The sequence below is a fragment of the Opisthorchis viverrini genome, assembly GCF_000715545.1.
Source record: "Opisthorchis viverrini unplaced genomic scaffold opera_v5_114, whole genome shotgun sequence".
Lineage (NCBI taxonomy): Eukaryota > Metazoa > Platyhelminthes > Trematoda > Opisthorchiida > Opisthorchiidae > Opisthorchis > Opisthorchis viverrini.
The window spans coordinates 1035039-1048627 of record NW_008751769.1 but is presented as its reverse complement, the minus strand read 5'-3'; the positions used below and the strand labels follow the sequence as shown (position 1 = coordinate 1048627).

The following is a 13589-nucleotide window of genomic DNA, read 5'->3' as shown; positions in this document are numbered from 1 at the left end:
TTTTGCAACGTTTCTATCCAAGCGCAGCAGGAGACGCACAAACCTCATTCTGGAAGGTATGCTGCACCAAGAACAATGAAACTATTCATAATGATTTTCAAAGCCTCATGCTGAGTCATGCGATTGTCATCACAAGGAGGCTTAGAGAACAGCACTCGTCTAGGCAGACCGTATTTAGGCCCGCGCAGAACACGACCGGGTCACCGTAGTTGAAGTTTCTGGATGTTTTACACGATTGGAGTATTTACTGTGCGTTCTCTATTCATCCCGTTACTAATCTATTAACGCTATCCAAGAGCAGCAACATTTCTATGGCACCGGTGGTTGAAAATAAGAATCCTCAATTCATTTGTCAGCAGAAGCCATGTTTTGCAAACATACAACAATACATCCTTTAAGGTAGCCCGGTACATATTACCCTTAAGTCACATCGATATGCCATTTGACAGCCTAAACAACCCAAATTATAAAAACATGATTATGTCCCTTAGGTTTTTCTTCAGCAGTTTCAACAGACGCATTGTTGTTAAAGCTAGTGCCACCATCGAGATACGTAGAATTTGTTGGGGTTTGTTTAGATGTAATCAAGGTCTTTTTTAGGTGCAGAATTCATACTTTTCAATTGCTGTAATAGATTCTAATGTCTTTGTGAAGAGATTGGAAACTTTTTTCACAAGTTGGTTTTTTCACGCGATCAGAAGATATTTTAAATGCTCACAGGAACAATAATGTCACCGCCTTTATCTGCGTGAACTCGAATGGGAGCAGCCATTTGCAACTTACGCGAACTTTTTCCATTTTGCAGCAAGCGCCACGCTATACAAATCCAAGGAATTCGGCACGCGTTGCGCGCTCAGCTACACAGGCGGTTCGGTTTTCATAAGCCAGTCCGGCATTTATGCCAACCCGTTCGTCACGACAGTGTGACGTGGCTTACACGTTGTCACGCCGGATTACGATCATATGCATTATGATGCATTGATATATATTTGAGTACTCGCTGGAAGACATACATAAATTCATACCGAAGCCAGCAAAAGTCTACACTAGAAATATTTACTGTTGGCGAATTGATGCTTCGCGGTTAAATAGGAGGAGTGATTCTGCAAAATCCAGCTGGAATCATTTTCAGTAGCTGAAATAGCCATCGTGTTGGGATGCACATGCCACAGGCCCCGTTCTGAAATACGCTCAGACTGGGCTAAAGTAAGTTTTACTGCGATATTCCATGGAGGGCTTCTCCCCAAACCTGCGTTGGACTTTAGTTTTGTCGGCTTATTGTTGTTCGTCGTATCACCCAAAAATACTCGAAACTGAGTCAGTGGCTTGCTTTGTTCATTCAAAATCTTTATACGCTTTGGATAACAAAGGATTGTCATCACGGTAAAAGTAACCGGTACGAGTAGAAACTATTTATTTCACCTAAAATCGTTTGGGTGTTTGCAAACAACTCTAATATACGGCTAAATTAACCTACTTTTTCCAGTTATAACGTATTTTCTTATTTCTCCATAGTGAGCCTCAAAGCTTATCAGCGGTTAGGCTGAAACTTTCAGCGATCTCAGTAGATTCACTATTCGTGATCTCAGCTTTTTGTGGTAGGTTTCTCCAACATTTCGAACTTCGGGTTTCTCATAAACTCAACCGATCGGTATTCAGTGATCAAAAACAATTACTCGAAAACTATGGCACTTTTGGAGTTACCACTTCATAGTTTAAAATGTTCATGTTCATTTGTTCTTCTGCGAATTCCCTGCCTGGACGATTTGTTTAACTGAGCAAATATTTTAGGTCAACAAATACCTCAGATCAGAAAACAATCAACCAAATGTGGTTGTTAATGTGAATGTACGAAAGCCGGAGATAGCTCTGCAGCCATAAAAATTTGTGGAATTTGCAGTATACTGCTTGACGCAAAATGTGCGGGAGACAACTAGTTTATCTAAATTTTGCATTGCATCTTCTGCTCGGGAAAACGGATGGCGATCCCAGGTTTTCGTAACTAAACAAGTGCTATCTCGAGTAATCCGAGTAAACATCTATTAGTTTCTGGTATCTCATATGAGGTTTTAAAAAAACAGGCATCGTGGTTGATGATGACCAACCCCTGTAGGTCGAATTTCCGGGTGCACTGTTTTGATATAACCCTGAAAGTACTCAGACCTCGTTTACTGCCAGCAAATTTTTCCACTACAAATTAAGAAAAAATGCTCTCCATGGCCTGCTCCAGGGATTTGCCGACCCCTCATCTTTGGAGGCAGAATAGACAACGATGGAATTCTCTACCACAAACAGCCATTTCAGCAAACTCTGCGATAAGAAAGTGTCGGTTTGCCAGCCAGCCAGCCATAACCGCACTCACGGAGACCTGGTTCACACCAAAGGTCTCTCACGCGGAGATCTCGGTAGACGGCTACTCCGTTGTTCGAGCTTACTCAAAAAAAGAAAAGCCTGATGGGTTGCCATGTACTTACACGCGGCCCTGTTCACTCTGATTTTCCTCTCTGATATCACTCCGCCAGTTTTTGTGGATTCAAATCCCTCTGCGTAGGTCCGATTCTCCCCTTCTCAGCGTGGTCTACCGTTTCCCCTCGAGTAATAACAATGGTAACAATGTTAACTCCCAACTTGTGAATGGCACACCGTCAGGCACGGTCATAATGCCACAGTTAGAATAAAAAGCATGACTGTCTGGAATTGTGAGTATACGGGGGTTAGGAAAAGAGACCGTTTCATAGGCGCTGGGCATTATCCGATATGAGCGTGGTCACCACTAAACAGGCATGGGCAGGAAAGCACAGTTGCTGTGCATTTTTAGACAGAATATGAAGCAAGATCAGGTTGGTAGGATTTGAAGGTCGCGGGAAGAAACAAAGCGAAGGAAAGAAAACAAGAGGCTTCCTACCTGACACATGACAAGGAAAGTTTAAACGGGGAAAATGAGGATGATTTATAACCCATACAGACCCTTGACTAACTCTCCTTCAGCAACCACTTCACCATTCTCTTGCTGGTAAATGATTTGAACGCTTCAAAGGCCTGCTGAATGGAGCTGCAACTCGTCGGACGAACTGGATTTTTTTCAGCAGCGCTGGCCAAAGTCGTTCAACAGAGCTCACTCACCAGATACAGCGTAGGCCAAGTGTCACCCCTCCTGAAGTTGGTTATCACTAAGGAAAGGCACTTCGTTGGTCTGATGATAATCAGCGCACAATGGTAACATGGTAACATTGTTGGCTGACCTTTGATTTAGTGTGCTATTGGGACAGAAATCCTAGACATCAAACGTGGATTCGAAACTTAGGCCGTGCAGACTTCTCAGAAACAGGCATATTTCTTGAACAAGTTAAACTGGGACCAGCTTCAGTGGAAGACTTATATAGGATAACTGTCCAGAGAGTTCATAAGGCTGACGCGATTTTGGTCCCGAAAAACCAACACGCAGTTGGATGAGCCGCAAGCCACCTAAAAGGATTCAACATCTTCTGTAAAAGAGGAATTAACCGATTTTCAAGAGGTTGACCACCGGAGACACAGAAGATAAGCTGGCATTCCATAAAATCCGGAACCGGTGTATATCATAAATCCGCCAACGGAACATGAGGAAACAAGCCGCCATTCTGGATCTTGGTCGGGAAAACAAAAATGTGTTGTTCGAATACATGAAACATCGCCGCAGGAATAAGTAAGCCTCATTTTTCTTAAGAGACAGGAGCGGGGAACCCACAAACCCATTAGGGGTATCTGAGGTGTGAAGGTCTATATTGAACCACGGTGTCCCCGCCCAGTGCAAACTTCTCAATGCGTAACTGCGAATAGCCTCTAACCAATGTGGTCCTCACGGAGTAGTACATTCGTCAACACTCGCACAAAATCAACTCGTTCTGAGCGTTGGAGACAGATGGGGTCCATCCAAGGATCGTGGAGGAAACATCGTTAGCACCGGTGAAACATTTTCACATAGTGTTTTGTCAGTCACTTGACGAAGGCCAACTTCTCTCTTCTTTGAAGGAAGCAATTTCACACCAATATACAACACTGATGACTGACTAACCCCCGGCAGCTACAGATCTATCACTAGCGTGCCGTGCGAGGGGCTGGAAAGCATTCTGAAGCAAGTCATCCTAGATCCTCCTAATACCTAAAATTTCATGTCCTTATCTCAACATGGATTTCTCCCAAAGCATTCTTGTGTGACGATCACGCTCGTACTTATGGACAGATTTACCCAGACCAGGAACAAAGGACTCATCGGATACTATATTCCTAGATTTCTCAGAAGCATTCAATCGAGTCCCAAACGCCCCGCTGCTCCACAAACCCTGAATCTTGTGGGATTCGAGTGAAAATTCTATGCTGCATTAAGGTGTTCCTATTAGAGTAAACGTTCCGAGTGGAAGTATGCTCGATCTATCATTTTCTGGCACCAGTCTACATTGGAGATCCTCAAAGCTCCGCTTTGGGACCACCACAGTTTCTGGTGCACGTCAACGACCTTTAAGACGTTCCTGCAAGTCCATCTTTGCTTTTTGCAGACAAGTTGAAATCGTGGATTTCCGATACCAGTGCCATTCAAATGGATGTAGTCCCCGCAAACGAGTAGTTGTTAAACAGGCTCTTTCCTCTGAGTAACGAGAAGTGCGTCCACGTACCATTCCGATGGTACTCAGCGAACGCCTTCTTTGATCACGATGAGAGTGGGTTAAAAGATAGCAGGAAGACGAATGCCGAGAGGGGTTTGGGTATCTGGCTTTCTTTAAACATATCTTTATCATGCACCATGAGAAATCGGCTCAGAGGGATTTCGCCGTTCTAGGGATGACTTGCGGCCCCTTATCCTGTATTACTTGCATCGACTTCTAAATACCCTATATGGGCCACGTCAGACCGGTCCTTGAGTGTGCCAACTAAGTCATATTCTCAAGACTTAAGAGGGACACATCCCTCATTGAGTGTGTCCATCAAGTTGCTCTGAAGTTGGTTGCTGGCCTTAAATCGATGGATTACGAAACGCGTCTCACAGCGATTTACCTCCTTCCCCTGGAGCATCGTCGAATCCGAGGAGAGCTAATTCTTACTTATGCCCTGTTTGAACAATGATTGGCCGACATGCTTTTCAGTTTACTCAGCAGACACTCGGATGAGAAAAAATAAGAAGATTTTCAAGGTCAGAGCGCACACTTTCATTAGGCAAAATGTTGTCGTATTCCATGTAGTAGCTGCGTGGAATGATCTTCCTCTGTCGGTTGTCCACGCTCCATCTAGAACCCAGCTCAAAGCTCTATTAGGCACTTCTATGCGGATTCCATCCACAGGCGGTAAGGTGTTTGGTCGTGAAACTCCATCTAACCGGAACGTACTCGTGACACTCAGAAATCCCCCCGTAATGGGTAGATTAGCGCGTTTTTTATTGACACAAACTCCGGTTCTTAAGGTGTTTGGTCGTGAAACTCCATCTAACAGGAACGTACTCGTGACACTCAGAAATCCCTTCCCAGGCTTATCAGTTGGACTTCTTTAAAATGTTGGTCAGCTTGAGGGTCTTCCACTAACAGGGACGGCTCTTCTGTCAGAGTTTTGAGCCGTAGGCTTTGTGCGGGCCCTCCCTGCCGAACCTTCAATGCTTTCTCAATACCTCAGCCTTCTTGGAACCATGAATAAAAAACTAACGATTGCCTCACGAAATATCGTCCTGCGGTTCGTCACTAGTATAGTCGCGTTACAAACTGCATATAACCGGTCGAGTAAGTGAAAACAGACATCTGCCGGGTCGTCCTTCCTCTATCACTTTTTCGTCTCCCCTCCCTTTGTAACTCGTGATAACTCCGCGTGCGCATTCCTAATGATGGTCCAGTCCGTTAGCCCTCAATAGTCATTATCTGCAAAATCTCCACCCAAATCGGCTATCACAGCCGTAGATACTTGATAATCGATTTGAACCCCGTCTATGGACTCATCTGATAACATTCCACATCCAAGCCTTGAAACATACCAGGGAGCAGGATGAGCTTAGATGTACGTTGTCTCCTCCATCTATTTGTGTGCCGTTTCTCTGGAATGAGGATCTGAAGCTAACTCGGGACGTACATATAACGGCAAATACTTACTCCTGTCATGTGCAGTTCACAGTTTCTCTCTGTGCAGTGGCAACTTTCGAAACAATCAAGGCTGACTAGCTACATGGAGTTCTCCCAAATTCAAGCGTACCTCACACGAAGATCATATCTCCGTTAGCTTCAAGTGGCTGGGCCGATTGTTGATTGTCCTCTGTTCTGGAGCAATCTTGTAGATGCAAACAACACGCTGGTTCCATGGTGATTCGCACTGCGCTTTTCGGAGGGCGTAAAATTTTCTCCCGCTTACTGATGAGCTCCCAGATCCTGACGCGAAAAAGCCGCGCTAGAACCACCCAATAAGTCTCTCTTTTACAGCAGGTCTTCTGATATCGACTGTTACTGCAGAGTACTTTCCCCACCCCTGTGAGATATTGTGCACCCCACCTTTTAGTAATGCAACTGAACAACTCTAAGTACTGAATCTCGACCAGAACTGCTAAATTGTTCGAAGCTGGGTATACGTCCCCTAATTGATAGTACGGTATCACTCTCCAAACTGTGAGAAATAGCATATGTGTGTATCGGGAGCCTCCGTGGTCCAGGAGGAAGCGTAGGTGGCATACCAGGAATGCGCGTGAACTGTTGCAGCTCCCAATCCAAGCAGGGAAGCCCCTGGAGAGCGAAACAGTCCCTGCTCCCGTGTCTCCAATATAGAAAATTTAGCAGGTGATTGGGCAAAAAATTTAACAACCTACATGGTTAGGTTGAACTGAACTCCTGGTAAGCACCGCAACTCACGATATTGAAAGTGAAACCCCTACGCTTCAGAAATAAGTCACTGTGGCGTCGCCTGGCTGCGGGTTATGACGGAGACTCATATGCACTAGGAACGGGTATCATGAGCGGCTATATCCTAATTGAGATCGAGCGCACAAATCTCCAGCTACGACGCGAGCCCAACCACTTCTCGCTCGGACAGAGAAGAACAGAACAGACTTTCAGAGCAGGGCTTACAATGCCTCAATCAAACGCGAGGTAACGCGGGACCACCGTCGAATATATACGTATGCGTATTGAGCGACCTCCTGGAACGATAAATCCGATAGACCACACAAAGTCCAACTGGTCAACAGAAAAGATGCGTATTTTGGATTGAGGTGCAACGTAGCGGAAAGGATGCATAATTTAAGGGGTCAAATTTTTATAAAATAAAATTGGTGAATACTCGGAAAATAAATACTTTTCGTGGATGATGGTAACATCAAATGACCCCACTTGCTCTGCTTAATGAAATCATTTGTCAGTGTTTATCTCGCTTACCTCCATCTGGAATTAAAAGGCCCTGTCACCAAACGGGAAGAGTCTGCGTGGATGCTACTTTTCAGAACTGGCACTCCCCGTGAGAGCGACAGTCACAGGGGAATTGGATTTACATCAATCATAACCAGACTCGGTTCGAGATTGCCTAATGGTTAAGGCGCGAGCTCATAGACTGGAATGTTCGTAATTCAAACCCAACTTCACCATCTAGACTACTGTCCACGCTTGGGCAAACTTGCCGTATCCTACCCTTCGTGCACCTTTCAGTTGGCGTGGCAGCTAGGCACCGAAAGAATGCTATATGTGAATATTGTTTTAGACTCTGCGTTTATATATGGATTTCTTTAATGAGTGTCTGGAGGTGTAGGAACACCGGAATGGTTTTAGTAAGCTGGCCTTAGGTCCTTATGCCGTCCACTGTTTATGTCACCGTTGCTCTTCCACGGAATTCACAGTACCCACGAACCCCACCAGTCATGTTCTAATTCTGACTGTAGCGTATTGATCACGCCTGAACGTATACTACCCAGTAGTTAAGAATAAGCACTATTATTTTCGAGAAAGTTTGGTGACAATCGGTAGATTTATTGCTGGGCAAAGTTCCGTTTTTGACACAAAAGCTTCATCAGGCCAAGTGACTAGGTTCCGAGGTTGATCGAGGTTTAAGGCGGAAGAAGAACCAATCGGCTAAGTCAAGCTAAACCTCTGTTGGGTGTCGGCCGAGGGATTTTAATGTGTTAGAGTGGTTGAACAAGTGTTGGGTCGGTGGGGAAACCTACATGTGTTTGGGTCCTATCTAGGGTCTAGTTCTTCTGGTCCGGTCCATTTGATGGTTCCTCTCGAACTTCGTTTTAACCTTCTGTTCGTCTGTGTGGGTGAGCTAGTGCTAAGAAAGTTGTGTAGGAGGGATGCTGTGACCTTTGGTTGGTTGGGGTTTCCACCCTTACCACCCGGTTTTTTCTAATGATCATAAGTGTATTGACAACCACACCGTCACGTGTCGACGCGGCTTATCTAAGACCGCTTTCCATACGCTGGCTAGCTTCGCACTCTCGATTCTATTCACGCTGTGACGCTTAGTGATTTCCACCGCCTCGGCTATCAGCCGTTGTGTTGTGAATCGCAGTCTCGTCTGAAGACTCCCATATTCTCCAGATCTATTCTATGTTCCGTGTCTAAAGCATGTACCGCCATCACAATAGAGCTTTCAAATGAAACATGGTTGTACGGCTTCGGAGCATCGGAGTTGAAGAGTGATGTCATGCTATTGGCGGTGCTCCTGCTGATCCCTGGTCGCTTATTGTGCATCATGACGGGGCGTGTGGAGAGGGACATCGCGAAAAGAGAGCAGGATTCCAGTCAGTCACTTAACAACATCGGCACTCCTCGGCTTCAGGAGAGCGTTCGACTTTGTCGATCGACCGATTCTTTTCAACATGCCTGTATAGCAATGTATGCCTCAGAATTCCGCCAATATTATACGTTATTTCTATTCGTATGTCTTCCGGTGGCGGAATGTAAGAGGGGTTCTTCAGGAGCTTCTCGCCAGACCTTGGTGTCCGAGGAAGGAAGGAATATGGAAGGCCTTTGGATGATAAGCTTGTCGACTCGGAACATGTATATGATGCCTTTTAACTATTTTAGGAGAAAACAGGAGGCACAAGCATTAATCGATTCGTCACTCAGGGCCATCCGCTCTTTTGACATGTGCGGGCGCACATAAAGTGCGAAGCTGTGCTACCAGACGTCTATGAACAGATTTATGAGAATTCAAATAGAGACACCGGAAGTTTTCTCATCCGGCATTGCATGATAAGTTGGTTAAGCCATGTCATGTGTATACCGAGTTACCACCTGCGGAGGCGCGTGAATTTTCGTGTGTAATGCGGAGCGGCGGAAACCTGCAGGTGTACAGAGTTCGACGACCGAAGAGAATAAATGATGTAACGAAAAGTTTGGGTGCTTTTGATGCTGCTTCTCTTCCCAAATGGATTCTATTTGGCCATCTTTGTGCTTGGCTGGAGCCTTTGAATGGCGTGACGTCTAACCGATGCAAGTGGAGTTCATAGTGTCAGTTATTATCCAGATTGCCTGGCTGAGTATTGGGGGTGTGGGTACCTCGGATGTCTACAGCCAGCTACATCTGGGTCCCTCTCTTTGATACTTTATAATGTTTCTTCACATAAATCGGGATGAATGTACAGAAGTGAACCCCCAGTGCTCTTTTGTTGTCTCGCTGACAGTGGTAAGGACTGACGATTGCTCGGTTAACTGCTCGTGACACATTTGCAGTCACCATTTTAAGGGTGCTTCTGAATTGAGGCGACATGCCTGAAAACTTTCATTTTTCCCGGTGGTGCGCTCAAAACGTGGATAACGATGAAATCCGCAGATGGGATAATCACCAGCTGCAACCAAAACGCCAATGTCAGGCTAACACTAAGGCACCGACAATTGATTTCACGCTGTGTGGCAACACACGGATTTGTAGATTGAACATTCTAAGGTCGCTGCTGCGAGAGTTTTAGCAGCTGACACTATCCGGGTTTGGAGATTAGTGTAAGATTCCCTCGATCAGGTGGCTTTTACGACGTGTTGAAAGAAATTTCACGTCGACTTTATGTTTCGAATAAATTTGTTATGGTTGAGGCCTCTGAATCAGAGCTCTTTGGCAATAATAAAGATGCCGTGAAAACGTCGTTCAGCTGTAGCACATTTTCGGTGTACAGCTTCCAAATCACCCGAAAGGAGCACGAAGGCTGGGATACTGCCGAGTTGCTGAGGCATGGACAGGAGAAGTCGAAAGGTGGAGGTCGGATTTGAACCACGGTCATTCCGATCAGTGAATTTGCGCTCCACCAACCGCGCTATCTCCCATCCAATACCGTGAGAATGAATGGAGAATTTGCTTGTTCTCGAAAAAGTGTTGCTGTAAAATGCTGTTTCGGAGGAATATTCTGTCGAATGTGGAGGACTTGCTAAACTGAACAGCATACTAATGAACAAATCAGGACGCTGAACGCAATTTTGGATGTTGAACAATCAACACAGATTCTCTACATAGATACTACTAGACGAACATTATAGCTAGCACAGATACCGATATGATCCTTCACAATTTAATCTACTTTGGACAGCAAAACTATTTTTCAAATGCCCGTTGAGGCGCACTGGCCTACTTCTATGCAAGAACTTGTGCCTGCAGAAACTTCACAGTTCCGTAACTGGCCAGGCAGTCTTTTCAACATCGTTAGGGGAGCTCTCAAGCATGGTTTCAAAATTAGCCCAATGGAAAAGGTGTTTATTTGTGTGTATGCACTCGAGACTTCGGAAGAATAAAGAAAACTTTGTCTACTATCCTACTCTGATGGAAACTGCCAGACCAAAAGCTATTTGAATAATGTAGCCCACCTCAAAAAGCCAACCCATACCATTAAAAGGTAAGATGCTACAATGATTACCTCGGTGCGGAGTAAATGCACGTAGAGACCACTAACTCAATAAACAGACTCGTCAACTGAATTCAATTGGAAAATTCCAAGTGGACTGTATGAAACATAACTCTACTTTCACTGATTTTGGGCAGCAACAATCAAATTTTCAAGTTCTCATAAGGGAAGTGGACCGACCGTGTTAGCAGTTGGAGAACTGGAAGTAGACCAGATGAGCTGCACAGAACTCGGGAATTGGGGGTAAAGCTACTTACCAAAAGTGCCGTCGTTCGGACCTAACGCTAGCTTTCGGTTACCTCTGTCTATACTTCAACAGCATGACAGCATTTCGGCTCTTGCGCTTCTGGGTTGCGCGGCAGCTATCTACAGACAGGATGACACAGTCAGACTATTTGTTTTAATCAGTCGGGTAAAATGTGATCTTGGTTACACAGTCATGTCGCCTGTGCAAATGTATCCGTGTCTACCTCATATGCGGCATATAAGGGTCATGCCTTACATAAAAATCATCGGACAGTTAGGTTTGACGGTCCACAACCGTGTATGTGGTTCAGGTGTGTACCGTGTATGAGGTTCAGGTGGCCAATATTAACGTGATGATTATATGATTCTGTAGTGGTCTGGCAAAGGACTAAATATAACAACCCCAGCCTGAGTATATGATAATAAAGAGTTCAGATGGAACAGACTCACTAAGAAGTGCTCTCTTTAAAATAATTCGCCTTTGGTCCAGGTCAGCGAAAAACAATAATCCAATCATGGAGCTCCAAGGGTTTCTTCTGAACAGTTCCCACTTTTAGATTCGGAAGATAGTCTGAAATGTTTTGATACCAGAGTTAGCACCTCGGACTCGCGAACGACCGCTGCAAGCGCCAGCGAAATCAGAAGAGAGAGTCGAAAAACGTGACCACGTTTGTATTGCGTGAATTTTTTGTGGAAGTGCGCGTTTTCGTAGTTTTTCGTATTCAAACAAAAAATGATCATGCAATTGACGACATACGTAGTGTTATAATTGAAGCAAAATAATGGCACAAAAATCCACAAGCCTCACTTTCCAGTGAAGTTACGACTTTTCATTATGTATTTCATGCTTCCCATCTGGGCTAAGCATTACCCATCTACTGGCACATCCCTGTGGGAGTATGTTTTAGCGAACAGGTAATGGTGATGTAATCGATCATCTGGCACAAGGAGCAATAAGCGAGTCGGCGAAGTTTGTGTGGTGGAGTCCATTCATCCATTAGACAAGCAGCTGACTTGGTGCCAAAAACCACGCCCCTCATTTCAACATTACCAATCCGATATTCCTTTGGTACAGGTACCATCGGCGGTCAAAGATAAAAATTCTTGTCTTCAGCTCAGTCACCAGGGTTAGAAATAGTAGACCGGTACGCTGTTAGAGTCTCTCCTTCTCGTGGAATGGTTAAATTCACATCAGCATCAGAGGCTTAAGCTGGAGGAAAGTAGGTTTGGCTTTACACAAACGGAATGGGAACTCATTCCACTATTACGATGCAAAGTTCGGGCTTCTAATGGTGCTCTCCTCGAGGTATATGGGCTTGACTATGGTCCTAGAAGAACATTGAAAGAGTTGTTGCACAAGTTACTCTCTTTCCTGATCTTTATTATCATAGACGCATTCAGTTTGCAGTTAATGGAGTTCTCATCCTGCAGAAACATGCCAGGTTCATCTGCAACGGAAATACCCTAAACCCACTGGGACCCTCAAACCCCACCAAGATTGCAGTAGAGAAGTCGTAAAGAATGTAGGACAGAAAAGCCGGCTTCCGAGTGGACGCGTAGGCAACCGATCAGTGCAGCAAAGGCGGCGGTACGTTCGAAATCGGTTTCGTTTTTCCCTCGTGCAAATTCGTGAAAATTTTTTTCGTTGTTCAATTTATTCTCAGAGTACACACGAGTAATTGTTGAATTTTATTACTCTAACAAAACATTTGAGTGATAACCCTTCATATTTTGCGCACACCTATTTTACATCTAGTCCGAAACATGACGTCAATCTATACCGATCGCCCTCCGCAGCCATTGGTAGACCACAATAGATGTGGGCGGAATGGCTGCCCGTCGAACGTCAAACGCGGTATGCAATGCCACGCCTGCAAGGCCTGGTGGCATTTCAAATGCACGGGTTTACAGGACGACCAAATAAGCCGACTAGCCAACTCTCCTGACCCGTTTGTCTGTGCCAGCTGCCTCTATGTCAAGGGTGCAATGCATACCGCAGCGAAGAGAAGAGTCCCCCGAAACGGTACCCAATCCCCAGTGCAGATGCCGAAAGACCACTGCCAGTGTTCCGCTTTAATCGGGATACTCGACGCGAAAATAGAGCGTCTTTCGAAGGCACTGGAGGACTCAGGCGCTAAGAATGCAGCGACCTGGGCGAAAGTCGACAAGGAACTTTCCTCGCTGAACCAATACCTCGCGATGTCCATACCGGGTCCCATGGCTGAGAAGAAAGTCATACAACTTTCTGACGCAGCTATAAAAACCGCCACAGCGTCTCTAGTGGACAGACACCTAATGGAAATCAGACTAATAATCTGGGGGTCATTCTCCGGAAAAATCACGCCAGCAAAGCTGGCACAGTCGATCCTCAGCAAGCCTGATCAATCGCTCCACGCAGAATGGCTACGCCAAAAGGGAAGTAAGCGAACCCTTGGACTTCTAGTTACTCTTTCTTCCCCGTCCGACGTACAGGCAATCTTGGAGCGGGCTGGCAGCATTCAAAAGGCCAACCCAATGA

General features: G+C 45.3%; 1 protein-coding gene across 1 annotated transcript in view; it reads left to right on the top strand.

Moving 5' to 3' along the window:
- Positions 1–12835: 12835 nt before the first annotated feature.
- T265_05798 (hypothetical protein) overlaps positions 12836–13589 on the top strand; it is a gene marked incomplete at both ends in the record, with an annotated part of 52116 nt that continues 51362 nt past the window's right edge. Inside the window, one exon of the mRNA XM_009170892.1 lies at positions 12836–13490. Within this exon, the coding sequence (XP_009169156.1) occupies positions 12836–13490 (655 nt within the window). The remainder of the gene's footprint in view (positions 13491–13589) is intronic.